The sequence below is a fragment of the Mesoplodon mirus genome (assembly GCF_964341445.2).
Source record: "Mesoplodon mirus genome assembly, chromosome: 18".
Lineage (NCBI taxonomy): Eukaryota > Metazoa > Chordata > Mammalia > Artiodactyla > Ziphiidae > Mesoplodon > Mesoplodon mirus.
In genome coordinates this window covers 47940500-47965651 of record NC_138994.1, presented here as the reverse complement: position 1 = coordinate 47965651, position 25152 = coordinate 47940500, and the positions used below count along the sequence as shown (strand labels likewise).

General features: G+C 41.9%; 2 protein-coding genes across 3 annotated transcripts in view; one reads left to right on the top strand and one right to left on the bottom strand.

Moving 5' to 3' along the window:
* NUP88 (nucleoporin 88) overlaps positions 1 to 13179 on the top strand; it is a 37871-nt gene extending 24692 nt beyond the window's left edge. The window contains exons 9-18 of the mRNA XM_082604076.1: positions 912 to 1010; positions 6931 to 7021; positions 9300 to 9401; positions 10869 to 11027; positions 11310 to 11435; positions 11540 to 11605; positions 11742 to 11822; positions 12083 to 12209; positions 12370 to 12488; positions 12932 to 13179. Coding sequence (XP_082460202.1) covers positions 912 to 1010; positions 6931 to 7021; positions 9300 to 9401; positions 10869 to 11027; positions 11310 to 11435; positions 11540 to 11605; positions 11742 to 11822; positions 12083 to 12209; positions 12370 to 12488; positions 12932 to 12995 — 1034 coding nt within the window. The 3' untranslated portion in view covers positions 12996 to 13179. The remainder of the gene's footprint in view (positions 1 to 911; positions 1011 to 6930; positions 7022 to 9299; positions 9402 to 10868; positions 11028 to 11309; positions 11436 to 11539; positions 11606 to 11741; positions 11823 to 12082; positions 12210 to 12369; positions 12489 to 12931) is intronic.
* A 92-nt stretch (positions 13180 to 13271) lies between these two features.
* RABEP1 (rabaptin, RAB GTPase binding effector protein 1) overlaps positions 13272 to 25152 on the bottom strand; it is a 107521-nt gene continuing 95640 nt past the window's right edge. For both annotated transcript variants that reach the window (XM_082604074.1, XM_082604075.1), the window contains 5 exons: positions 21168 to 21357; positions 20492 to 20547; positions 17982 to 18080; positions 16891 to 17007; positions 13272 to 16134 (listed from right to left, as the gene is read on the bottom strand). In XM_082604074.1, coding sequence (XP_082460200.1) covers positions 16033 to 16134; positions 16891 to 17007; positions 17982 to 18080; positions 20492 to 20547; positions 21168 to 21357 — 564 coding nt within the window. In that variant the 3' untranslated portion in view covers positions 13272 to 16032. The remainder of the gene's footprint in view (positions 16135 to 16890; positions 17008 to 17981; positions 18081 to 20491; positions 20548 to 21167; positions 21358 to 25152) is intronic.

Genomic DNA, 25152 nt, shown 5'->3' with positions numbered 1-25152 from the left:
GTTATGCAGAACCCCAACATATAAAACAGATGAAAATACTATAACATTCACTTACTATAAAGTCAGCAGTAAGAAAGTGAGGCTGTTAGATAAAAGAAAATTTTGGTTTAGGGGCTTATGGATGACAGTTGCCATCTTAAATCAGCTTTAGTATAGACATTATTTCTGTATCTTGTTTTGGTTGTTTAATGTTTTAAAAATCATGAGTCACAGATAAATATTTATAAATTAAGTATTCAAGAGTTCATCTTTTAGTTTCACGATAGTCTTACTGATAACTAGGGCTCCATGGAAATACAGACATTTTCATTAAAATTATGTAACAACTGCTCATATTTCTTGGTATAAATATAAATACAAAAATTCTATCTAAAACTTAACTATCTGTAAGTCAGCATCATCAAGACAAGTAAAACTTCACATTTTACACCTGACTTACCATCTATGACAGGACTGTTCACTAAGTAGCTGTGCTGAAGTCTTTCTAGTACCTGTGCTGTAGGAGTGCAGTAGCTTCAACAGTTTCCTGTAAATAGATGCGTGCAAGCATAGGTTTCCTATAGAACTACAGCCTTTCTTACCATTTTATTTTGAAGAACCGTAAATAAATGCATAGAGGTGGACAGAAAGGCATAAGTGAGTTACCTGACAGCAAGTGTTAATGTTTGGTGAACTCTGTATTAATATTTAGAAAATAACATATTTGAGTTGTGTTTGTTAATTATACTTTTAAAATGTATTTGAAAACTGAAGTCAGATTTTTAAATTCCCAAACCCCTGACATAGTGCCACAGTATGAAGGTCCTGTAGACCTTGCATCACTTCCATCAACAGATATGTTTGCGGCCTGCTCAGGTGAACTGTCTGTTTTCTAATGGCTTCCTTTATATCATTAATGATTCCATCTGCAGATCCCAAGTGTCCCTCAAGATATCACTGTACTCATGAAGCTGGTGTACATAGTGTTGGGCTAACTTGGATTCAAAAACTTCGCAGATTTCTTGGATCAGGTGAGTTTTTGCACTTTTCAGTATGTTTCACAGATTCTATCAAAAAGTAGTTTGGAACAGAAAAATTATAGAGAAAATAAATTATACCAAAAGATAGTTCTTTGAAAAGATTAACAAAATTGACAAACCTATAGGTAAACTGACCAAGAAATAAAAAAGACTCAAATTAATTAGAAATGAAAGTGGGGATATTCCTGCTGACCTTACAGAAATACAAGATTATAAGGATATACCAAGAATAAAAGATTATAAGGGAATGTCAAGAACAATTGTATGCCAGTTAGATAACGCAGATGAAATGGACAGATTCCTAGAAAGACACAAATTACCAAAACTGACTTGAAAAGAAATAGAGAATTTGAATAGACGTATATATAACAAGTAAAGAGATTGAATCAGTAATCAAAAACTACCCAAAAAGAAAAGTTCAGGACAACATGACTTCATATTTGAAGCATTAATACCAGTTCTTCATAAACTCTTACAAAAAATAGAAAACACTTCCCTGATCATTCTATGAAGATAGTATTACCACAACACCAAAACCAGACAAGGACATCTAAGAAAGGAAAACTAGAGACGAATATCTCTTATGAATATAGATGTAAAAAATCCTCAACAGAATACTAGCAAACCAAACCCAGCAACATATAAAAAGGATTATACACCACTACTAAGTGGGATTTATCCGAGGGATGCGAGGTTACTTTAACATTGAGAAATCAGTTGATATATCAACATTATACCACATCAACAGAATAAAGGGGAGCTCCCTGGCAGTCCAGTGGTTAGGACTCGGTGCTTTCACTGCCGGGGCCCAGGTTCTCAATCCCTGGGCCGGGAACTAAGATCCTGCAAGCCGCACGGCAGGGCCATCCCCCACCCCAACAAAAAAAATAGAATAAAGGACAAAAACTGTATGATCATCTCAACAGATACAGAAAAAGCATTTAGGAAAATGCAACAGCCTTTCATGTTGAAAACACTAAATAAACTAGTAACAGAAAAGAACTTCCTCAGACTGAAAAAGGGTATCTATGAAAAACCCACAGCTAATACTATACTTAACAGAAAAAGACCAAGTGCTTTCTGTACTAGAATATTGCAGCTGTAGTAAATTACTACAAACTTAGTGTCTTTAAACAACACAAATCTATTATCTTAGAGTTCTGTAGGTTTGAAGTCCTAGAATGATCTCACTAGACAAAGCAGTGTTCCTTTCTGGACGCTCTAAGGGAGAATCCATTTCCTACCCTTTTCCAGCTTCTACTGCCTTCCTTTGCTTCTAGTCCCCTTCCTCCATCTTCAAAGCCAGCAATGTGGGACAAAGTTGAATCTTTCTCACCTTGTATAACCCTGACTTTTCTGCTTTCCTCTTTCACTTTTTTTTAAAATATTTATTTATTTTGGCTATGCCGGGTCTTAGTTGCAGGCACGTGGGATCTTCCTTATGGCATGCGGGATCTTTAGTTGCAGCATGCGGACTTCTTTGTTGCAGCATGCGAACTCTCAGTTTCGGCATGTATGCGGGATCTAGTTCCCCGACCAGGGATCAAACCCAGGCCCCCTGCATTGGGAGCATGGAGTCTTACCCACTGGACCACCAGGGAAGCCCCTCTCCTCTTTCACTTTTTTTTTTTTTTTCTTTTGCGGTACGTGGGCCTCTCACTGTTGTGGCCTCTCCCGTTGCGGAGCACAGGCTCCGGACGCGCAGGCTCAGCGGTCATGGCTCACGGGCCCAGCCGCTCCACGGCATGTGGGATCTTCCCGGATTGGGGAACGAACCCGTGTCCCCTGCATCGGCAGGCGGACTCTCAACCACTGCGCCACCAGGGAAGCCCCAAACTTTTTTTTTTTAATTTATTTATTTTTGGCTGCGTTAGGTCTTCGTTGCTACGCGCGGGCTTTCTCTAGTTGTGGCAAGTGGAGGCTACTCTTTGTTGCAGTGTGCGAACTTCTCATTGCGGTGGCTTCTCTTATTGCGGAGCACAGGCTCTAGGCGCGCAGGCTTCAGTAGTTGCAGCACACGGGCTCAGTAGCTGTGGCTCGCGGGCTCTAGAGCGCAGGCTCAGTAGTTGTGGCACACGGGCTTAGTTGCTCTGCAGCATGTGGGATCTTCCTGGACCAGGGCTCAAACCTGTGTCCCCTGCATTGGCAGGTGGATTCTTAACCACTGAGCCACCAGGGAAGCCCTGATAGACAACTTTAATTCCATATGCAATCTTTACTCCCCTTTACCATGTAGTCTAGCATATTCTCCCAGTTCCAGGGATTAAAACACAGACATCTTTGGGGAGTCCATCGTTTTGCCTACTCCATTCCACCTGGGGCCCCTGAACATTCACATCTGACAAAATACATTGTCCCTATAGCCACACAAAGTTCATAATCTCATCTAAAAGTCCTGAGCTCAAATGTACTGCAATGTCATCATCTAAATCATTTAAATCAATTATAGTTAGACTCTTAAGTATAGTCACCCTAGGGCAAAATTACTCTCTATCTGTGGACCTATGAAACGAGAAAACAGTTGTCTGCTCCTAGAACACAATGTGGGGCAGGCATAGGTATCACTTATAGATACTCTAGTTCAAAAGGGGAGAAAATGGAGTGGAAAAAGGAACCATAGGTTCCAAGAAATGTAAAAATCTAAATCCCATTGTGTTTCAAGGCATGGCGATAATCCTCTGGGCTTGTAGCTCTGCCCTCTGAGTAATCCTTCATTTTTCAGGAAAGATAGTGTTTTTTTTGTAGTTGAGTAGTTTTATTAGCCTGTTTTCTGTCTGTAGAATTTTGAGGGTGGAATAGCCTTCTCTCATCCTCTGACCCTTTCAGTTCAAGCCAGTGGTATTTCTGTGGGTATAAAATTCTCAAGAACTTTTTGGGTCTCCTGTGTATATCATGAGGAGTCACTATAGTAGAGGTTCATCCACTATCTTCCCTATATAATCCCACCTCTATTTTTGGCTTCTGAGACCTGAAGGATCTAAGTCATGCTCTTAATCTCGTCAAAGAACCTTCTGTGTGACTGAATATTCTGACCTTTTGATCTTTCTGAGGTATTAGCAAAAGACTGAACAGTCACACCAGTGGCTTTTTCTCTAAAACATGTGTCCGGAAGGTGACTCTCTTAATTTTAGCATCTTTTGCCATCCACATAGGCTGAAGATTTCCTAGATCATCAAGTCCTTGTTCCATTTTGTTTAACAGTTCTTACCTCAATTATATTTTCCTCACATTATACTGTAATCAGCAAGAAGAAATCAGACCACATCTTCAACACTTTGCTTAGAAATGTCTTCAGCTAAATATCTGATTTAATTGTTATACAACTTCTGCCTTCCACACTTTCTCCTTAAGATCAGGAACAAAAGGATGTCTGCTCTAGCCACTTCTATTCAACATTATAATGGGGGTTCTAGACGGAAATTAGCCAAGAAAATAAAATAAAACGTATCCAGATTAGAAAGGAAGAAGTAAAACTATATTCTCCAATGACACGATCTTTTACACAGTTAATCATAGGGGCCCATTGAAAAACTATTTAAACTAATAAGTGAGTTCAGAGAGGGTGCAGGATACAAGATCAGTAAACACGTATCAGGTCTATTTCGGTGCACGAGCAGTGAACAATCTAAAAAGAAATTAAGAAAACTATTCTATTTACAATAGCATTTAAATGGATAAAATACTTAGGAATGAATTTAACAAAAGAAATGCAGAACACACTCTTAAAACTACAAAACAGGGAATTCCCTGGCATGGCAGTCCAGTGGTTAGGACTGTGTGCTTCCACTGCAGGGGGCACAGGTTCGATCCCTGGTCCGGGAACTAAGATCCTACATGCTCCATGGGATGGCCAATTAATTAATAAGTCATTAAAAAAAAAAACTATAAAACGTTGAAAGAAATAAGACCCTAAATAAATGAAAAACATCCCATGTGCATGGCTCAGAAAACTTAATATTGTTAGATGGCAGTACTCCCCAGATAGATATGTAAATTCAGTGTAATTCCTATCAGTATCCTAGCTGGCTTCTTTGCAAAAATTGACAAGTTGGGGCTTCCCTGGTGGCGCAGTGGCTGAGAGTCCGCCTGCCGATGCAGGCAGGGGACACGGGTTCATGCCCTGGTCCAGGAAGATCCCACATACCACGGAGCGGCTGGGCCTGTGAGCCATGGCCGCTGAGCCTGCGCGTCCAGAGCCTGTGCTCCGCAACGGGAGAGGCCACAACAGTGAGAGGCCTGCGTACCGACCACAAAAACAAAAAAAAAAATTGACAAGTTGATCCTAAAATTCATATGGAATTGCAAATGATCTAGAATAGTGAAAACAGTCTTGAAAAACAGGAACAAAGTTGGAGGACCCACACTTCCCAGCTTCAAAACTTACGAAGTTATGGTAATCAGGATAGCATGATATTGGCATAAGGATACACATATAGGTCAATGAATAGAATTGAGAGTCCAGAAATATACCTTTACATTTACAGTCAGTTGGTTTCAACAAAGAACAATTAAATGGGGGAAAGAATAGTCTTTTCAACAAATGGTGCTGGGACAAGTGTACATCTACATGCAAAAGAAAGAAATTGGACTATACCTCACACCATACACAAAAATGAACTCAAAATTGATCAAAGGCTAAGATATAAGAACTAAAACTATAGAACACTTAGAAGGAAACACTAAAGACAACCCACAGAATGGGAGTAAATATTTCCAAATCATATATCTGATAATGGACTTGTGTCTAGAGTATATAAAGAATTCTTAGAACTCAGTAATAAAAGGATAACCCAAAGTTTTAAACAGACAAAGGATTTTAATAGACATTGTTCCACTGATCATATACAAATAGCTAATAAGTACATGGAAACATGTTCAGTCATGGAAATGAGATACCACAAAACCACAAGATACCACTTCACACCCACTAAAATGGCTAGTATTTAAAAAGACAATTACAAGTGTTGGAAAAAATAGGGACACTCATGCACTGCTTATGGAAATGTAAAATGGTGCAGCCACTTTGGGAAAACAGTCTGGCAGTTCCTCAAATGATTAAACATAGAGTTACCATATGACCCAGCAGTTCTACTCCAGAGTATATACCCAAGAGAAATGAAAACATGTTCATACTTGGATAAAATTTCTAAATGAATGTTCATAGCAGCATTATTCATAATAGCCAAATAGCTAAGTGTCCATCAGCTGATGGTTAGATAAATAGAATGTGGTATGGCCATACAACGGAATATTATTCAACAACAGAAAGAGGAGGTACTGGTAACTGCTCCAACATGGATGAACCTTGAAAACATCATGCTAAGTGAAAGAAGCCAGTCACAGATAACTACATGTTGTGTGATTCCATTTATATGAAGTATCCAGAATAGGCAAGTCCACAGAGACAGAAAGTAGACTAGTGGTTGTTGCATAGGTCTGGGGCAATTGGCAGAAACTAGGGAGCGATTGCCAATGGGTATCATGGGGGTTTCTTTTTGGGTAACGAAAATATTCTAAATTTTTTGTGGTGATGGTTGTACAGTTCTTTTAATATACTAAAAACCCATTGAATGGTACAGTTTAAATGGTTGAGTTGTGTGGTATTGTGAATTACGTTTCAAAAAGCTGTTATAAAAGTAAAATTGGTGTGGGTGAGAAAGAGAATGGAAGGGAATGATTTCTGGGATTGTTCTCCTGAATGAAACATTTCTGCATTTCTGACCAAGGAAAATCCACTTTCCTTCTTGAGGCAGAAATCTAGACCCCTGTGGAAAGGAGATTTCTATGTCAGAGAGGCATAGCCTTTAAGAAGCAATGGTCTGAGACAAGAACTTAACCGCATTTAACTAACATCGTCAGCATTTTAATTTGGAGACTTTTGTTATTTAACATATATTGTGTTCTTTTGTAGATGAAGAAGATAAGGACAGTTTACAGGAACTAGCTACAGAACAGAAATGCTTTGTAGAACACATTCTTTGTACGAAGCCACTGCCATGCAGGTAAGGACTTTCTCTCCCTTCTAAACACAGATAACAATTGTTTCAGTAATTCAGGTATATATGTATATTACACTCCCATGCAGACATACTTCACCCCAAGAGTATCTGTGCATCAGAAGCTCTCCTCTGCTCACAGCCATTCCACGTTTTGTGTCCTCTGTCTGGGAGGTATATCCCCAGTCATAACCCCAGTCAGTCTTCACTTGCTGATTCTTTTCTGATCTAATGTCAGTTCATAGTGGGTTCCCTTGATTTCCCAGAACCCCTTTGGGTTCTCCTATTATTCTTTTTCTTTGTAGCACATACTTAAATTGATATTTTTGTTTAACGTCTGTCACCACTACTAGAATATAAATGTTTCACGAAGGCAGAGACCATGTCTGTCTGTCTGTTTCATACTTATACTGTCGCCTTATGTCTGTACACGCAGTGTCTGACAGGGTGCCTAGTAGATACTCAGTAAATATTTGATGAATAAAGGAAAACATCTAGAGTGACTCCCAGGTTTCTACCCGGGATAATGGTAGATGTGGTACCCTTCAGAAAAATTGGACATAGGAGAAAGTGGATGTGGTAAGACTCAAGATGGGTTAATGGGGACACTTAGTCTTCTGTTCCAAAGGACATCCAAGTGGAGGAGCCCAGTAGGCAGTTGGACGCGTAGGTCTGGAGCTGGGTGGGGGTGGTCTGGGCTAGGACAGTATGGATGTGGGAATTGTCAGCATCGGAGCCAGGACTCTGGTGAAGGTTCCCCAGGAAAGGGCCTAGAGTGAGTAGGGGACACCTGAGTGGAGCGTCTTGAGCAACACTTTCTTACAAGCAGTGAGTGGAGGATGAGGAGCCCAACCCCGGCAGGAAACTTGAGTAAAAGGCGGCCAGAGAGACTGAAGGAGAACCCGGGGGAAGGATGCCAGGGAGGGGGATGTTCAGAGAGGAGGCAGGGGGAGCAGCATCAAATAAGTACAGCAAAGCAGTGAAGAGCGGTGAAGTGTCCAGATTTGGCAACATGGGGGTTCGTCGAGAACCACGGAGAAACGCTTTTGTGGGTGGGAGCGGACAGCACAGGTGGAAAGTGAACGGGGAAGATAGATACTAAAATCTCATTTATAACATATACGTATATGTAATATATACATTTCAAAAACAGGTAAAACTATTGCTTAGGGATGAATACATACATAGATAGGAAAGCTATAGAGCAAAACGAGAACATGAGTACCATAAAAATCAAGTGGAAGGCTGTGATCAAGAGGTTCATACGGGAGGTCTCAGGCCCCTGTAGTGTCGTCATTCTTGGCCTGGATAGTGGTCACAGAGTGTATATGTGCGCTCTTCTGTATGTAGATTTCACACTAGAAATGCAGAAGAAAATTTCTTTCTAACCTCCCTGACTCCCCCTCACCACCATTCCCCTCCCCTGCAAAAAAGGCAAATGAGAGATGTGGAAGGAGAGAGAACACTGCAGGCTACTGTCGAAAGACTGCTGGCTCTAAAGGGAAAGGAAGAGGGAATAGGTGAAGGAGAGCTTGAAACTACAGTGGAGAGTGTTTTGAATGGAAGAGATGTCAGCTTGTTTATAAGCTGAGGGTAAATGGACAGTAGGGAGATTTTGTGATTGCAGAGCTGACGGAGCGAATCTCAGGAGAGGCGAGAGGAGATGGCGTCGACAGTCTGGGGCAGAAGTGAGCCGTGGGGGTGGGATGAGCGTGTTGGCAGGAAAGGCAGTTCCTGTCTGAGGTCCAGTCTTCACTTTCTTCAGTGAAGTAGACCAAGACTGAGAGGGAGCTGTGTGCTGTGCACAGTAAATTAAGTCCTGTGACATAGATGTTGGCCTGCACTGAATTTTTAAGGTGTGAGACACTATTCAGTCAGCAGTTTCTGAGCACCTAATCTGGGCCGGGCGCTCGGCTAGGCACGCAGAGGTAGCTGGAGCTTACGTGCGAGTTGGGAGAACGACACGTAAAGAATTGGCTTCGTCGTATCACGGTAACTGCCGAGATGACAGTGAGCACAGTGAGGCTGTGGGCTCCTTCGTGACCTGTAAGTCAGGCGACGCCTGGCTGCTGAGCGACAGCTCTATTCAAGCCGATCAGAGCTGTAAGTAATACAGGTTTCCAAGTCCCCACCTCTGAGGTTACCGCACTGATACCATGTCCCACCCAACTGTCAGCCCAGCCCTGAGGAGGCCACAAACCTCAGCCATATCGTTGCTTTTGGATCCACTGCTTTTGCTGTTTTGTAGTTTAACTATGGCTGTGTTTTTTTTTTTTTTTTTCAGGCAGCCAGCTCCGATTCGAGGATTCTGGATTGTCCCTGACATTCTGGGGCCTACGATGATCTGCATCACCAGTAACTACGAATGCCTCATAAGGCCTTTACTGTACGTCCCCCTTTGTATTCCCACGCAGCTCTCGTTAATTCTGCAAAATCTAAGCTGGGAAGATGTCCTTAGTAACCGGACTGAAGATAACATGGTTTATGCTTTGGCTTCTGACTTGAGGGCTGGATGGAGGGTTATTTTTGTTGCTCCTGCCATCTCTGGAAGGATTTATTTTGGGCATAATTTCTGGCATCTCCTTTAGCTAGTGGAGAGTTAAGAGCTTTACCCAAGTGTGGAAAGAATACTAAAATACTGAACTCCATCATTAATATGAGTTAATGATTTTTCTTTTTTTTTTTTAAACCACGCCACATGGCATGTGGGATCTGAGCTCCCAGACCAGGGATCGAACCCTCGCCCCCTGCAGTGGAAGCGCAGAGTCTTAACCACTGGACTGCCAGGGAGGTCCCTGATTTAATGATTTTAAACTTTATGTGCCAGGCTCAGAAGTAAGCCTCTGGCAATCAGAGCAACCCTGCGCTAAGGATAGCACCATTATCCTCATTTTGTAGAGGAGCGATCAGGGACAGAGAGGTTATGTATATGCCAGTCACAGGGAACACATAGAACTGGGCTGCAAAGACCAGGCTTTCTGACCTCAAAGTCCAGTTTCTCCATCTCTGCCAGCCTCATAGGGACATCACAGAATATGTAGACTCTGGAAGAAAGGTGATACATAGCTGAACTTGTAACCCTTGTTCTCCTTAAGGAACCCATATTAAGCTCTAAGTACCATTTTCAACAGCTCTGGGAGGTCATTCTGAGTTTTATAAATGCAGGAATAGGAGTCTCTAACAAGCCACTGGAGTACTGGAACACTAGACCCCTTCCCCCCCCGTCTCTTGGTGTCATTTGAAAGCATGTGCTTCTAGATATTGACATAGTTCAAAACACTGGCATTAATTTACTGTCCTTAGAAGAATTTCCATACTCTGAGAAGTGACATCATTTGGAAAAGAAAATAATTCACTATCAATTTTGTGATATTTATACAAGAGACTAAAAATTAGCAAGACTGAACAAAAGTAATAAAATCACTACAAAAAACTGCCTTTTTGTCTGTTGCCTCAGCGTGTTTTTAAAATGCTACCCTACCTTTAGTAAAATAAGACCTAGTCATACTAGGACACTTCAGAATAAAAACATGAATCCCAAAGGGGAAAAAAACTTCTAAATATTAGTTAGCTAGATACCTTCAAATCATGTTTCTGCCAACTCTCTGAAATACAAGTTGTCTATAAAGTAATGTTATTAACAAACTCTCAGATTTGAATTATTGCAAAGTCAGTCACTGGCTATGCTGTTAAAGTTCACAATCTTTCAAGCTTTCTGAAATTGCCATTGAGATTATTTGTAACACTTCATAGTTTCTTATATCCTCAGAATTCTGGGTAAGTGTGATTTAGGTTTTCCTATACTTACAGCAAGTAACTCCATTGTAAATTTTATTTTTCTTTTATTTTGCAGAAGCACAGTCCATCCAGTGTCTCCTCCCCTGCTTTGTACCCGAGAGGATGTTGAAGTGGCAGAGTCTCCCCTCCGTATTCTGGCTGAAACCCCGGATTCCTTTGAAAAACATATTAGAAGCATTCTGCAACGTAGTGTTGCAAATCCAGCATTTCTGAAGTATGTAATTTAGGGCGTATCAGTTTTAAAAACTGGCTCCCTTCTCTGTTTTGTAATTACTCTTCAGCCTGTCCTCAGCTATTTGTTTTCATATACTTTTTACCATGTTGGAGTTGGAAGAAACACAGGGCATATTTAATCAGCTAGTGAGAATAGAGAGAGAGTACATAGATAGGGAGGCATTTGAGAAAGATAAACAGGAAGTGTAAAAAGACATGAGTCTGTCTTCAGTTGTTTTACCCAGCTAAGCAAAGTAATGACAGAAACTTTTTTTTTTTTAAGATCATCTGAAAAAGATACGGCTCCTCCTCCCGAAGAATGCCTTCAGCTCATCAGCAGAGCCACCCAGGTGTTCAGAGAACAGTACATTCTTAAACAGGACCTGGCAAAGGAGGAGATTCAGCGGAGGTAGGATAGCCTCTGTTCACATACCAGTCAGTCCCTGGCTGGTAGCTGACACTGTATAATGGCCTAGACCTGGCTTTTGATTAAGTTTCTTTTTGTTCTTGAAGGGTCCAATTGTTATGTGACCAAAAAAAGAAACAACTAGAAGATCTCAGTTATTGTCGAGAGGAGAGGTAAGTGCCAAGACAAGGGAGAAAAACAATAGTTCAGCTAGACTGGAACTGTGTCTCACCCTAAGATACTGAACCACATTAGTTGGCTTCACCATGAAGGTGCACCCCTGGAGACTCTTGCTTTTTATGCCATTAGGAAAAGTCTGCGGGAAATGGCCGAGCGCTTAGCTGACAAATATGAGGAAGCCAAGGAGAAACAAGAAGATATTATGACCAGGTCAGCGGGCTGTGTAATTGTGTAACATTCAGTTCCCTACTCAGGCCGGGTACTACTAGTGTTATTAAGTTCTCGGGTGCTAGATACTCCCTCTGAGGCGTATTCTACGGAAGACAGTGCAGGGATGCTTTCCCCAAACCCATCCTGTGGAGGCCTCCTTCACAGACACCAGATTCCTCAATTAGGAGCTTTAGTTAGGACTGTGTTCCTCCTAAGGAGCTGAGGTCTTAAGCTGAGATGTTTGCTTACCTCTTCTACAGGATGAAAAAAGTACTTCACAGTTTTCACTCTCAGCTCCCAGTTCTCTCTGACAGTGAGAGAGACATGAAGAAAGAATTACAGCTGATACCTGATCAACTTCGACATTTGGGCAATGCCATCAAACAGGTAGGAATGGACACAAGGTGGCTACCTTTGGTACTTTTTAAAGTGTTCCTTCTACAGAAAATAATTTTATAAAATGTAAAAAGAGCAGACTAAAATAGATACTATGAAAATGTATAGCAAACCAAAGCTTAAAGTGTCTGTGTTCTGTTTGATACTTAAGGTTACTATGAAAAAAGACTATCAACAACGAAAGATGGAAAAGGTACTAAGTCCTCAGAAGCCCACCATTACTCTCAGCGCCTACCAGCGAAAATGCATTCAGTCCATCCTGAAGGAGGAGTAAGTACCAATCAGCTATTAGTGCGAGGTAGTTTTTCCTTTGCAAAATGCCAAAATCAACCTTTCTTTGCCCAGATAAGACCACTTGACATTTGCGTGTCAAGTAATTACCAGGACAGGAAGTGTATGATGGTGATAGATAAGGACTTACTAGATGAGTATAGTGAGAGGGTTAAAAAGGATGTCTGTCTTTATACTTTTGTTGTGCGGTCAAGGTACTCCCCAGTGAATATGTTCAAAAATATTTCCAGCAGCTCCACTACTGTATTTGCTGCCTCTAGCCTTAAATGAATTACCATCACTATCCATCTGAAACCTTAAGCCGTTAATTCTAGCAGAGCACTTCTAAGATACTTCAGTATTACTAAGTTCGTAACAAGTCAATATTAATGGTTTATTCATTTGTTGTATTACCCAGAGTGAGTAACTTTATGATTTTACAGGGGTGAGCACATAAGAGAAATGGTGAAGCAAATTAACGATATCCGAAATCATGTAAACTTCTGACACCACCAGGAACAGATTCACACCTGAAATTAACACAAGTGAAGGCTTAAACTCATTGTAAAACGAACAGGTAGCGTTCTCTAATTTATAAAGAGGCATTTTAAAGGATGAACTTTGGTGTGGTTGTTCATCACTTTTTATACTTGTTTTATAATTACTGAATAAATGCTTTTATTTAAAAATTGGAATGTGGTTTATATACAAGCTCAAGTATATGATTGTATTCAGCAAGGGCCTAGGATTTAAAAGAAAAAAAAAAGCACCCAAGACTTTCAGCTGCACGCTGCCAGACCTCCATGAACCCTACTGAGTTTTCTTGATATTTGAACAAGAATAAAAGCTGCATTTTAAAGTAGCAGGACCAGAAATATGACTCTGAAGAGGGACAAAACCCTAGAACTCAAAGGAAAAGGCCACACAGTATACTAGACAGCAGCTTTTTTAATTTGAACACTTTCTTCTTAAGGACACGCCTTCAGTACAGTTAACAAATGGTTATACCTGACATCTGCTCACAGCAGAACTCGGTATCCACAATTGCAAGGCCACTGCTGGCTCACTTCCTCGACAGGCAGTATTTCCTTTCAGAGCTGAGTTCGGCTGTGCTCTGTGTCCCAATACATGTCACTGAATGGGTATGAGGTGCACATGTAGGATCTCAAATGGAGAAACAAATAGCTTGGTATACAGTATATGATTTTGTCTTTTAGCATTAGGTAATATTTTTATACCTGCCAATGAGTTCTGAAAGGTAATACCGTACCTGCCTAGAAATGGCTGAGTGACTGCCAATTAAAAGCCACATGGTAAGGTAGGTTACAGGTAAGAGGTAAATCAGGTTAGACATGCGTGAGAACACGTGTACACAGACTGAATACAAGCACAGGAACACTCGTGAAACCCAGCTGACCTTTTCTTTTGTCTTGAAGGGCTTAAATATTACCTTCTAAATCAGTTTCCCATTTATAAAGAAAGAAAACCCAGTTTAAAAAAGTGTTTCATACCAGAAGTAGAGACTGTTAACAAAACCTAGTCTCAGTTTGGGTTTTTCTAGCATATTTTTCTCAAAAAACTGGGTTCCAACAATTTGCATCTGCCACTGTAGAAACTGCTAACAGTTCCCTAATCATGAATTTTATTGGCCCAGTACCATCTTATGGAGAAAAACATCAGTATCAGCAAGGTACCCAGTCTCAGCCAAGCAGTTCCCTGGGAGTTGTAGTTCAGTTCATTCAGGAAGGTTATGAATTATCCATCTTGACTTATGGTGCCAATTTTAATAATCTGAAACAAATTAGCTTGGAGTTTATCCAAGGGACTAGTCTGACACTTATATAATTTAAAGTGATTGCATTTTTGGAATTAATAAAATTCCCTGTAACTCAATGAGGATACATGTTTCCTTTAAAGGAAACAGAGTAGTACTTTATACAAAGGGACTTTAAACCAATTAAAATAATGTTTCATGCATGCAAGCCTATAGCACTATTTCCATAATTAGTGTTTACTTTCAAAATTCATAATCGTGAATATAAGACTACAGCAATAGCCCAAGGAATGAGGTATGTAGGCCTTACCTTGTCCTGTCCTATGGAAGACAGAAATAAAGATCTTTAGGGCTAGTCCATTATGACTTCATTTATAACAAAGACAATTAAAGTTGTAGCTTTATGTGAGCCAAACAATCTACTCAATCCACTTAATTTCCATATGGTTCCTTCAAGTACTCTGCCGTTACACAACACCAATCACAAAAATTTGAAAACAGTTTTACTTTTGAACCATCTGTATGATGAATTAAACAGTGTAGTCTTCCACTGGCTAACAGTGCTGCAGGTAAACAGTGAATATAAATCCATTCTGTGCTTTCTGCAACACTTCATAAGGCTACGGCAAAGACAACCTGTTCATTGAAGCTTTATCCACACAGGAAAGGAATCTAACCTCATAGAAATGACAAAGCAGATTTCCAAACTGATCAACTAACTGGGTTTTTCCCAACTTCACCATAAGCGTTATCACGCTCCAGGCCTAAAACAGAAAAATACAAAATAGGTATCTGCCAGACCTAGTTATCACCATTTTTGTATTTGACACTTTTGAAACAAGTACATACTCAGGCCCACTGACTCGAGTTGAAAATAAAATAAGCGGCAGACTTATTAATTTATACTAGATGTTGTCAGACATAGCTTGTTTTATTAATATTTTTTCCACTGATCCAATAACTAAACTAAAAGAGTTTTCAAAAGAGTAGATGGTGCCAGTTCAGCTTGGCCCTGGTACCTGTGAGTCCACGAAACTTACCCAGGTAGCAGGAAAAGTGCTTCCGAACAGTTTCTTGTGCTTTTCCTTTAACCTCAACTTCCAATGCATATAGCCCCAGCCAAGTTTGCAAATCCTCATAATTAGTTCGGTTCCAATTCAATTGAATTGGTTGTCTGCCACCGTCTTATGGTTCTCAGGCAAGTTTCAGTAGCATTTAAGGTCCTCCAATGCAAGATAAAATGGTTAAAAAAAAAAAATACACTGAGCTAGGAAATACAGTCACTAGCCAGTGGGCTGCTCTCAAACTTCATATTTTAATATAAAATATTCATACGGCACACTCCACCTCTGTCTGCTAGCTGAATACTGTTACTGATGAACTCTAGACAACAGAAACAAATTCTCTCTTCCAACAGCTATGAACAGGAAATGCCATTTCAAACACTACTGGGACGGTGCTGTAGGGCAGGGAAATGTTGACTAAAGCAGGCGAGGAAACAGCACTTCCTCCATCACCAAATCTGATCCCAACTCCCTGGAATCAGGTCTGGAGTCTGGCTAGTGTTCCCAATTGAAAGGTCTTTTTTGCTGCAGATTACCCTGGCTGTTTGCTGCTCCCGTGCTGCACAGTCTCCCCGCTAGAATTAAGCATTTCTGCAGTCTTCCTTTTTCTGTGTGTGACTTCTTCAGTTAAGAGTTAAATAATTAATGTTGCTCTAAAGATGAGTTAAAAACCCAAAGTGCAGGCTAGAGTCCTGCCATGAGGGTGTCATGTCTCAGGGAGTTGGTTAATGTCTGTCAGTTTGGTATCGTTCAGAATTGCCCGGATTCTCTCCAAGGAGTCTGCTTGCCGGATCCGCTCTAACTGCACCTAGAGAAATAATGCAGTGAGGTAAGTGCAGATGGCTCCTGCCTAGACCTTCTGGTTCACTCTTGACTGGTTTAGCTGAAATGGAGATGAACTCAACAGAGACTAGTCACTTCAAAGAAAAGAGGCAGCAAGAACAATTAAATCCAAAAAACAATTCCCAAAAGCTGCTGCATAACAGAGCCAGTATAAGGTGCTGAGACTATGGAAATGAATGAGACTTGATCCTTGACCTCTGAGAACCCACAGTTCAGTTGGGGGAAAAGAACAAGCTTATATAGAGTTTTAGCACAATATACTAAATGTCACTATACCAGCTTGGGGACCTAGAGAGGGTTCCACAGGGAGGACAAAGCTAAGCAGGGCCCTGAAAGAAAGGAGCAAGGGGGCCATGCTTCCAGAGGGAACACATGCTGTGGGCAAGGAACTACAAGTAGTTTTCAAAACTTATAGAACATAGAATATAAAATGTAAGGCAGAGAGATGGACAAAACGTAGGGATAGGCCTGGCTAGGAAGAGTCTTACATGCTACGCTAAGGACTTTATATTTTACCCTTAAGGGCCAGCAAGGAAGAGGAAAAGCGTTTGCAGCTTAAATGACCAGGCCGGCATTTGGAGCTGGGGCAGGGGCAGCCATAATTTGTAATCCTCTAGCTATTGTCAGTGGGCCAGTCAGGGATTAGCAAATTCTCCTGGGTACCAAGAACCCCAAAAGTGCCTCCTCAGTATTCTGTCTAGGGGTTCCCCAAATGCCTCACCTGAAGGGTCTGAGAAAGCTTTACAAAATCTCTCTGGACTTGTTCACTGACATCTAGTTCTGTCTGCAACCTCTGAGCTTTGTTCTTCTCTTCAAACATTAGTTGTTCAACAGTAACCTAAAAAAATACAAGTTTTGAATGAGGATTAATGCTGGAGAGCCATAGGTCAAATCACTCAGGAAATCTAGGCACCTGTCATTTCCTACGACTAGAGAGGAAAGGTGGGTGCCCATCATATTTCTATATCCTGTCAGTCTCCCTTTGACTCTATCTTTACAGGGCAAGGGTGCACATTGCCTAAGGTACTTGTTCTAGGTCCTAAAATGAACTGAGTATGAGAGCCAAATTAAAAATGAATGAAAGTGCTGTTCTCCACCCCTCACCCCCAGCAGCCTGGTGACCATGATTAATCATCAAAAAGCAGCTGCCGTAAGATCAGTTGCTGTCATAGCAACAGGACAGGATCTTTAAGGATTTCCTCTGACAACCACAACAGTCAAGCATCTGCCAGGAAGATTCTTAATGAATATGCCTTAGGCAGCCCCAGCTATCCCCAGTTTTCCTTACAGGGAAACTTCAGCAGGACGCCCTGTGCGTGAGCCTTTCTAAAAACAGAGGACTATTAAATAAACATAAACAACATTTTTACCCTTAAAGGTTAGATCACAGCCCACCAAAACCAAACTTCCCCCCCAGTTAGCCCCGTGCACTTTTATTCTAACAGGACTAATCAGAATTTAGGCAGCAAATACGGTTCAGTGCAATATTTCATAAATCAATGAAATGGAATGGCACTTCCAAAGCAATGCTTCTGGCTATGGCAGTGCCAAGTTTGGTACATGGCCTTTAGCTCAACGTCTAAAAAGCCAGTTAAGCCTGTGACACAAACCTCCAGAGCTGGCAGTGTGCACATCTGACCCAACTCTAAAGAGATAAAGTCATTCCATTTTCTTTCTGCAAGCGGAGAATCTTGCCAACTTTCAGAAGGTGGCGCTATTTCAAAGCAGCAAGGCTTTTTTTTTAAAACAGCGAAGATGTGATTCTACATTCTTCACACTGCTTTTTTATGAAACTACCAACAAAAATGTCACCTTAGCAGCAGTTTCTTTCTTTAACTGTTCTTCCAAAGTGTTCTTCATCTCCTGAAGGCTCTCAAGCTGTTGAGACTTCTCTCTTAATGTGGACTCCAACTGTGAAAAAGGGAAAAGCTGAAACACATAGAAACTCCCTACAGGTCACAGCACACCTGCCTGGAGGAGCCTGGAGAAATGCACCCAAGCTCGCATCCTCCTAGGCCCTGGATACTGGCTATGCTTGGAATGCTCTTCTTACCCTTTGATATCTGTGGATCTTCTATTGATTCTTCAAGACCTACTCTTTCTCTTATTAAAACGTTTATTAGGCACCTCCTATGTTCTAAGGCCTGGGGATGGAAAAATCAGGAGAGACAGACATGTAAGTTAACTATGCCATGTGAACATGGATGAAGCAGCACTTAATTCTGCCAGAAAAGTTGGGAAGGGCTTCCTTGAAGAGATGACATCTGACCCTTAAAGGGTGGTAAGGGGGAGAAGGTGGAGGGAGATACTCCAAAAAGAGGAAGTTGACGTATAAAAAAATGAGTTAAAGAACTGAGGTGAGGGCCTCCCTGGTGGCGCAGTGGTTGAGAGTCCGCCTGCCGATGCAGGGGATACGGGTTCGTGCCCCGGTCTGGGAGGATCCCATATGCCGCGGAGCGGCTGGGCCCGTGAGCCATGGCCGCTGGGCCTGCGCATCCGGAGCCTGTGCTCCGCAACGGGGGAGGCCACAACAGTGAGAGGCCCGCATACCGCAAAAAAAAAAAAAAAAGAACTGAGGTGAGCTCTTGCTATGTTACAGCACAGAGTTCTGGGGCTCTGGGGCCCTGGAGGCTGAGGCCGGAGAGGCAGTGGTGAGGCAGGAGATCCCAGCTGGGCTAAGGAATATAAATAAAGGGAACTACTGAAGGGTTTTAAACCAGACTGGCTCACAGTCAAGTTTATAATCACCTTGGTTTCAATACGAAAATGAAATTTGAAGGGGATCAATTTTGGAGGCAGGGAAAGAAGTTAGGCTGTTACAATGAGCCGAGTGAGCACTGAAGTCAACCCAAACAGTGGCGGAGGGAGTGGGTAAGATGGGACACGTTGGAACACTGGCGACTTCTGCCAGTGTAACCTGACAGCACAGTGGGAGCCAAAGCCTGACTGTAGCGGGCTGAGGAGTGACTGGGAGGTCGGGCAGTGGAGATGACTCTTTCAAGAACTCTGGGTATAAAAGGAAGAAGGAGGACTGGTAGCTGGAGAAAGAAGTACAATCCAAACAGAAACTTTTCCCCTCTTACCAGGAGACCTCTGAGATTGGTTATGCATAATGGAAAAGACAAAGAGGTAGAAGTTCAAGGCCCACACTGGAAGGGGAAGATAAGAGAGGATGCCAGGAGATGTGAGCGACCCAGTCAAAGCACATGTGCAGTGACAGAAGACTAGTCAGAACAGGTCACCCTTTCCTCTAAAGAAGCAAGAAAGAGAAGGCTGGGAAGCAAAACAGAGCATATGACCAAGGAGCCGAGGAGCTGAAGGCGGGCCCTGCTCATGACGGGGGCACAAGGCCGCCACGTGCCATCACAAGGGGACGAGCTGAGTGGCGACTGAAACGTCCACCGCGAGGAATGGAAAGGAGCAACTAAGCAAATGAAAGGCTACTGAGCAGCACCTGGCAGCAGGACCATGCGGTGTTCCTCATTCCAGTGGAACCAGCAGCTGGGGGCTGAGGCACAGAAGGTGGACACCAGGATTAATCCGGGGTTAGGCGGTACCAAGTGAGGGTAGCACAAGAACAAGGAATCGGGGGCTTGCAGGCATTAGTGGGAGACTAGTTGAAGAGGCAAGCCATGTCAGATGCAGCTTAGAAGGAAAGAAAGCAAAGCCATGAAGAAGTTGCTAAAACCAGCAGAAAAGGAAAAGTTTAAGGAACTGAAGGTCTGAATGAGGTACTCAGACAGATGAACCTATGGGATTAAGGGCTGGAAAGATGGTAGACAGGGGTCAGGGGCATGAGCCTGGAGTGAGATGTCAGAAGTGGGGCAAGGTGCAGGCAGGAGTGGGGCCAGGCAGGGCAGCACAGCAGCAAAGGTCACTGAGTCAATGAATAACGAGGCCAGTAAGCTGAATGGGGTCATCTACCAAAAGGTGTTCATGGTGTCTAAGAGAAGGAGACTCTAAGCCAGCTAGAAAACATCACCTCCTGTTTGTAAAAGATTTTGTAGCTTTAAGTATCTAAGTATTTTGTAGCTTTAAGTATCTATCATGTCAAGACCACACCTTGCCTGTCCTTCCACCACAGTGGAAGCTCCAGGCTAAGTCACATCTTAGTCTTCCCTGAATCTCCTCCAGTCAGCACAGAGCAGGCTCTCATTAAATGGTCTCTACCATCATCACGCCCATATTCCACTGTATTTTTCCCAGGAGTTGCCTGAAGGCACCTGTCCTAACTGTATTTTATTCCTTGAGTCTAGCACAGTAGGATTCAATAAGTAAATACCGGCTGCTGACAGAATCAATTTGAAACTCATGAAACTCACCTGTCCTTTTTCTACTTTTATTCTTTCTAATTCAGCTTTTAGGCTAGAAATGGAAGCTAGGAGGAAAAAAGGAGGAGACATGTTAGCATTTATTCATTGTTTTGCATTTAAATTTTTTCTTAAAACACCCCTTTCCCCTATAAGCTCAATCTCATGCAATGAAAGTCAAATGCTGTACTGAACACAGTGGGCAGAATGGGGGTGAGGGACAAACACCCCTTTCTCAAAATTATCCCCAACCAATCAGCATCATAATCAAGCTCAGGAGAAGTGAGAGTCCACACAAGAACACCATGTCATAAACTGTCTGCATCAAATACCTACACCTAACTCTGGGGGGTGTGGGGGGAGCTAATCCCAGCAGGAGTCTGTTAACACTTCTGAGTTCTGCAAGGCAATGCCACCCATCTACTCATATTCCCCAGCATCTGGGTTCAAGTCCTGAATTTCCTATTAGTAATTGCCAGAGAGGCCACCAGAGCCCCTAAAAAGATGAGTTTTTTGGGGTTGTTTTTTTTTAACTCCTAATCACTGGATATATCAACATCCAGAGAAAGGGACTGTCTTTACTTAGTTCTTTCCTATACTTTTTTGTTTTCTACATTCTAAGACTGTTATAACCAGAGAAAAAGTTTTTAGTGCCTTCAATTCTAAACTACATCACTTTTATCTTCACCTATTTCTTCCTTGCAGTTTTCTATTTCTAGCTGCAGAGTTTCTTCGAGGTTTTCTTTTAAACATTGTTCTGCTTGAATCTGCTCTTTCAGGAAAAGTATTTCAGCCTTCAGCTTTTCTTCCATGTGATCTGCTGCTGTCCGCACATTAATGATGTTCTCACGGTATTTTAATACCAACTCCCGGAGTGCCTAGATTCAAGAAATAAATGGATATTGGGTTTATAAGGCTGAAAGAAAATAAACAAAAAAAGCTACAGATTTTCTGCAACCAGAATTTCAGATGTTGTTTTAGACGGTTCAAAATTTAGGACTTTGAACTCCAACCCACTCTTGGCTTCAAGGAGCAGGTGTTATGCCATGTTATTATTCAGTATGTTAAAGAAATAACATTACTAACCAAAAAATGTGTATTGTGAACTACATATTTTTCCCTCAAAACTGTTTCATAAATGGAAAAATTAAAATTTGAAGTGACTTACAATGTGGGATTCACTATGAATACCTTAGACACTTCCACTATTACCTGCTTAAATTTGAAGGGAGTTAGTGAATGAGGATCAAAAAGACTGAAACTCAGAAGCAAGTATGAACTCCAAGAGGACAAAACGTACTTACTTATTCATTTATTCATTCAAACAAACACTTGTTGAACACCTACCACAAAAGCAAAGTACTGTTAGGCCAGAGGCAGGTATGGCAAAGAGACGCTTTCTAAGGTGATCAGCTGTTTTTCTGTAATAAATTCAGTTTAAATCTTATTTTTTCCCTAAATTATAGTTGTCTTCTTTTAAAAATCCTCCTCCACGCCCCCCCCCAAATCTTCCCAATTATATCCTAAAGCAACTCTAAAGTAAAAACTGGGATTCTTAGATAACTACCAAATGTATATATAAATTAAAGAACAGGGCTTCCCTGGTGGCGCAGCGGTTGAGAGTCCGCCTGCCGATGCAGGGGACACAGGTTCGTGCCCCGGTCTGGGAAGATCCCACATGCCGCGGAGCGGCTGGGCCCGTGAGCCATGGCCGCTGAGCCTGCGCGTCCGGAGCCTGTGCTCCGCAACAGGAAAGGCCACGACAGTGAGAGGCCCGCGTACCAAAAAAATAAAAATATAAATAATTTAAAAAAAAGAACAGCAGGGGAAAAAAAAGGCAGTAACTAAAAAGGCAGTTTTTCTTGAAAAACTGTATCAAGAAAAATTTCGTAAGATTTATTACAGAATCAAGGTTTACAGGCTAGACTGGTTATAACCTTCAAGGATTCTTGGAATTTTTTTAAATCTAGGTACAAAAAGTCCTTATAGAACATGGAGAGAGGAACCTTTCCTGCCAAGTGAAAAGTTTAACAGAGGTGGGAAGTGGTATGCTGACAGCAAAAATAGACAGGTCCCCAACACTTTCTCCTTGATGAGCTCAGTCACCAGTTCAGAAAGGAGAGCGAGCTCTCCTGAGTGTCAGTAACCTGAGCTGAGACCACAAGCTGGGGGAGGGCAGGGAAAGGAGAAGGAGAGCAAGGGGCTAATGGCAGGGTAGGCAACGGAGCCTGTGTAAATGAGCAAATAAAAACAAAAGCTAAGAGTCATGTTAAAATCTATATGGGAAAAAAGAACGAGGTCCAAACAGTAGGGGTTGAATCTTCAGGACAGGATTAGGAAAAACTGTTACTTACAAAACTATAAATCTCTGTAATGTCTGACTTTAAAAAATTGAACAATTATAAATTTCTTTTAAAAAAAAGGGGGGGGGGGGGTTCCCTGGTGGCCCAGTGGTTGAGAGTCCGCCTGCGGATGCAGGAGACACGGGTTCGTGCCCCGGTCCGGGAGGATCCCGCATGCCACGGAGCGGCTGGGCCCGTGAGCCATGGCCGCTGAGCCTGTGCGTCCAGAGCCTGTACTCCGTGGCGGGAGAGGCCACGACAGTGAGAGGCCCGTGTACCACAAAAAAAAAAAAACAAAAAAAAAAACAAAAAAACAGAAGGATCTTACAGGAAATATTTTTTCTATTTCGTTTTGAGAGTTGCTCTATGAAATCTCATGTTTGCCTATACTGTTTGTAGTGCTTACTTGGGTTTTGCCTAAGATGATACTTTTCATGAAGTTGAAAGGTTTTAAAATGTACGAGGGACTTCCCTGGTGGCGCAGTGATTAAGAATCCGCCTGCCAAAGCAGGGGACAGGGGTTCGAGCCCTGGTCTGGGAAGATCCCACATGCCGCGGAACAACTAAGCCCGTGAGCCTCAACTACTGAGCCTGAGAGCTCTAGAGCCCACAAGCCACAACTACTGAGCCCACGTGCCACAACTACTGAAGCCCGTGTGCCCAGAGCCCATGCTCCGCAACGAGAAGCCACCACAATAAGAAGACCATGCACCGCAACAAGGAGTAGCCCCCACTCGCCGCAACTAGAGAAAGCCCGCACACAGCAACAAAGACCCAACGCAGCCAAAGATAAATAAATTTATAAAAATAAAAAAATAAAACATATGAATATAAAGTCTGGAAAAAGTTAAGGAGATACTTATGAATGTCTCAGGAAACTTCTGGTTTTGCAGCCCTGATTCTCCCAACCACAAAAGAATGGAAGTGAGCAAATGCCATAAAAATTATCAGTAGACAGAAGGAGGCTGAGTGTGCTGTGCCCTAAGTGCTAAATAGAAAAACAAATATCACAAGGAGCCAGCATGGTGACCCCCTTCAAATATTTAATTTCTGGTGCACTCTCAATCTGGTCCTGCAAGAATAATACAGACCTTCGATTTGGCAAAGGATTCTTAGATATGACACTGAAAGCATGAGCAACAGAAGAAAAAAATAAACTGGACTTTATCAAAATTAAAAACTTCTGTGCTTCAAAGGACACCATCAAGAAAATGAAAAAGACAATCCACAGAATGGGAGAAAATATCTGTAAATCATCTACCTGATAAGGGACTTGTATCTAGAATATATAAAGAACTCTTGTAACTCAAGGAAATAAAAAGCAAATAACCCAATTTAAGAGTAAGCAAAGGATCTGAATAGACATTTCTCCAAGGAAGATATAAAAATGGCCAATAAACACATGAAAAGATGCTCAATATCATTAACCATTAGGGAAATGCAAATCAAAACTACAATAAGATACCATTTCACACCCACCAGGATAGCTATAATCACAATGTGAGATAACGATGAGTGTTACTGAGGATGTGGAGAAATCCTCAAATGATAAAACAGGGTTCTCATATGACCCAGCAAGTCCACTCCTAGGTTTCTACCCAAGAGAAATGAAAACACATGTCCACACCAAAACCTATACATGAATGTTTATAGCAACATTATTCATAGTCCAAAGTGGAAACAACCCAAATATCTATCAACAGACAAATGGATAAACAAAATATCCATATAGTGGAATATTATTTGGTCATAAAAAGCAATGAAGTACTTATACATGGTATGACATGGATGAACATTGAAAACACTAAGATGTGTGAAAGAAGCCAGACACAAAAGACCACAAATTATATGATTCCATTCATAGGAAAGAAAGGACAACCTATACACAGAAAGATTAGTAGTTGCTTAAACCTTGGGGAGGAAGGGCTGAATAAAAGGTAAGGGGTGGGCTTCCCTGGTGGCGCAGTGGTTGGGAGTCTGCCTGCCGATGCAGGAGACGCGGGTTTGTGCCCCGGTCCAGGAGGATCCCACATGCCGTGGAGTGGCTGGGCCCGTGGGCCATGGCCGCTGGGCCTGCGCGTCCGGAGCCTGTGCTCCGCAACGGGAGAGGCCACAGCAGTGAGAGGCCCGCGTATCGCAAAAAAAAAAAACAAAAAAAAAAACGGTAAGGGGTTTCTCTTTGAGGTGATGAAAATACTGTGGTGAGGGCTACACATCTGAGAATATATTTAAAACCATTGAATTGTACACTTTAAATGGCTGAATTATTTGGTATGTGAATTACATCCCAATAAAGCCTGTACGTATGTATGTATGTATTTGTTTGTTTGC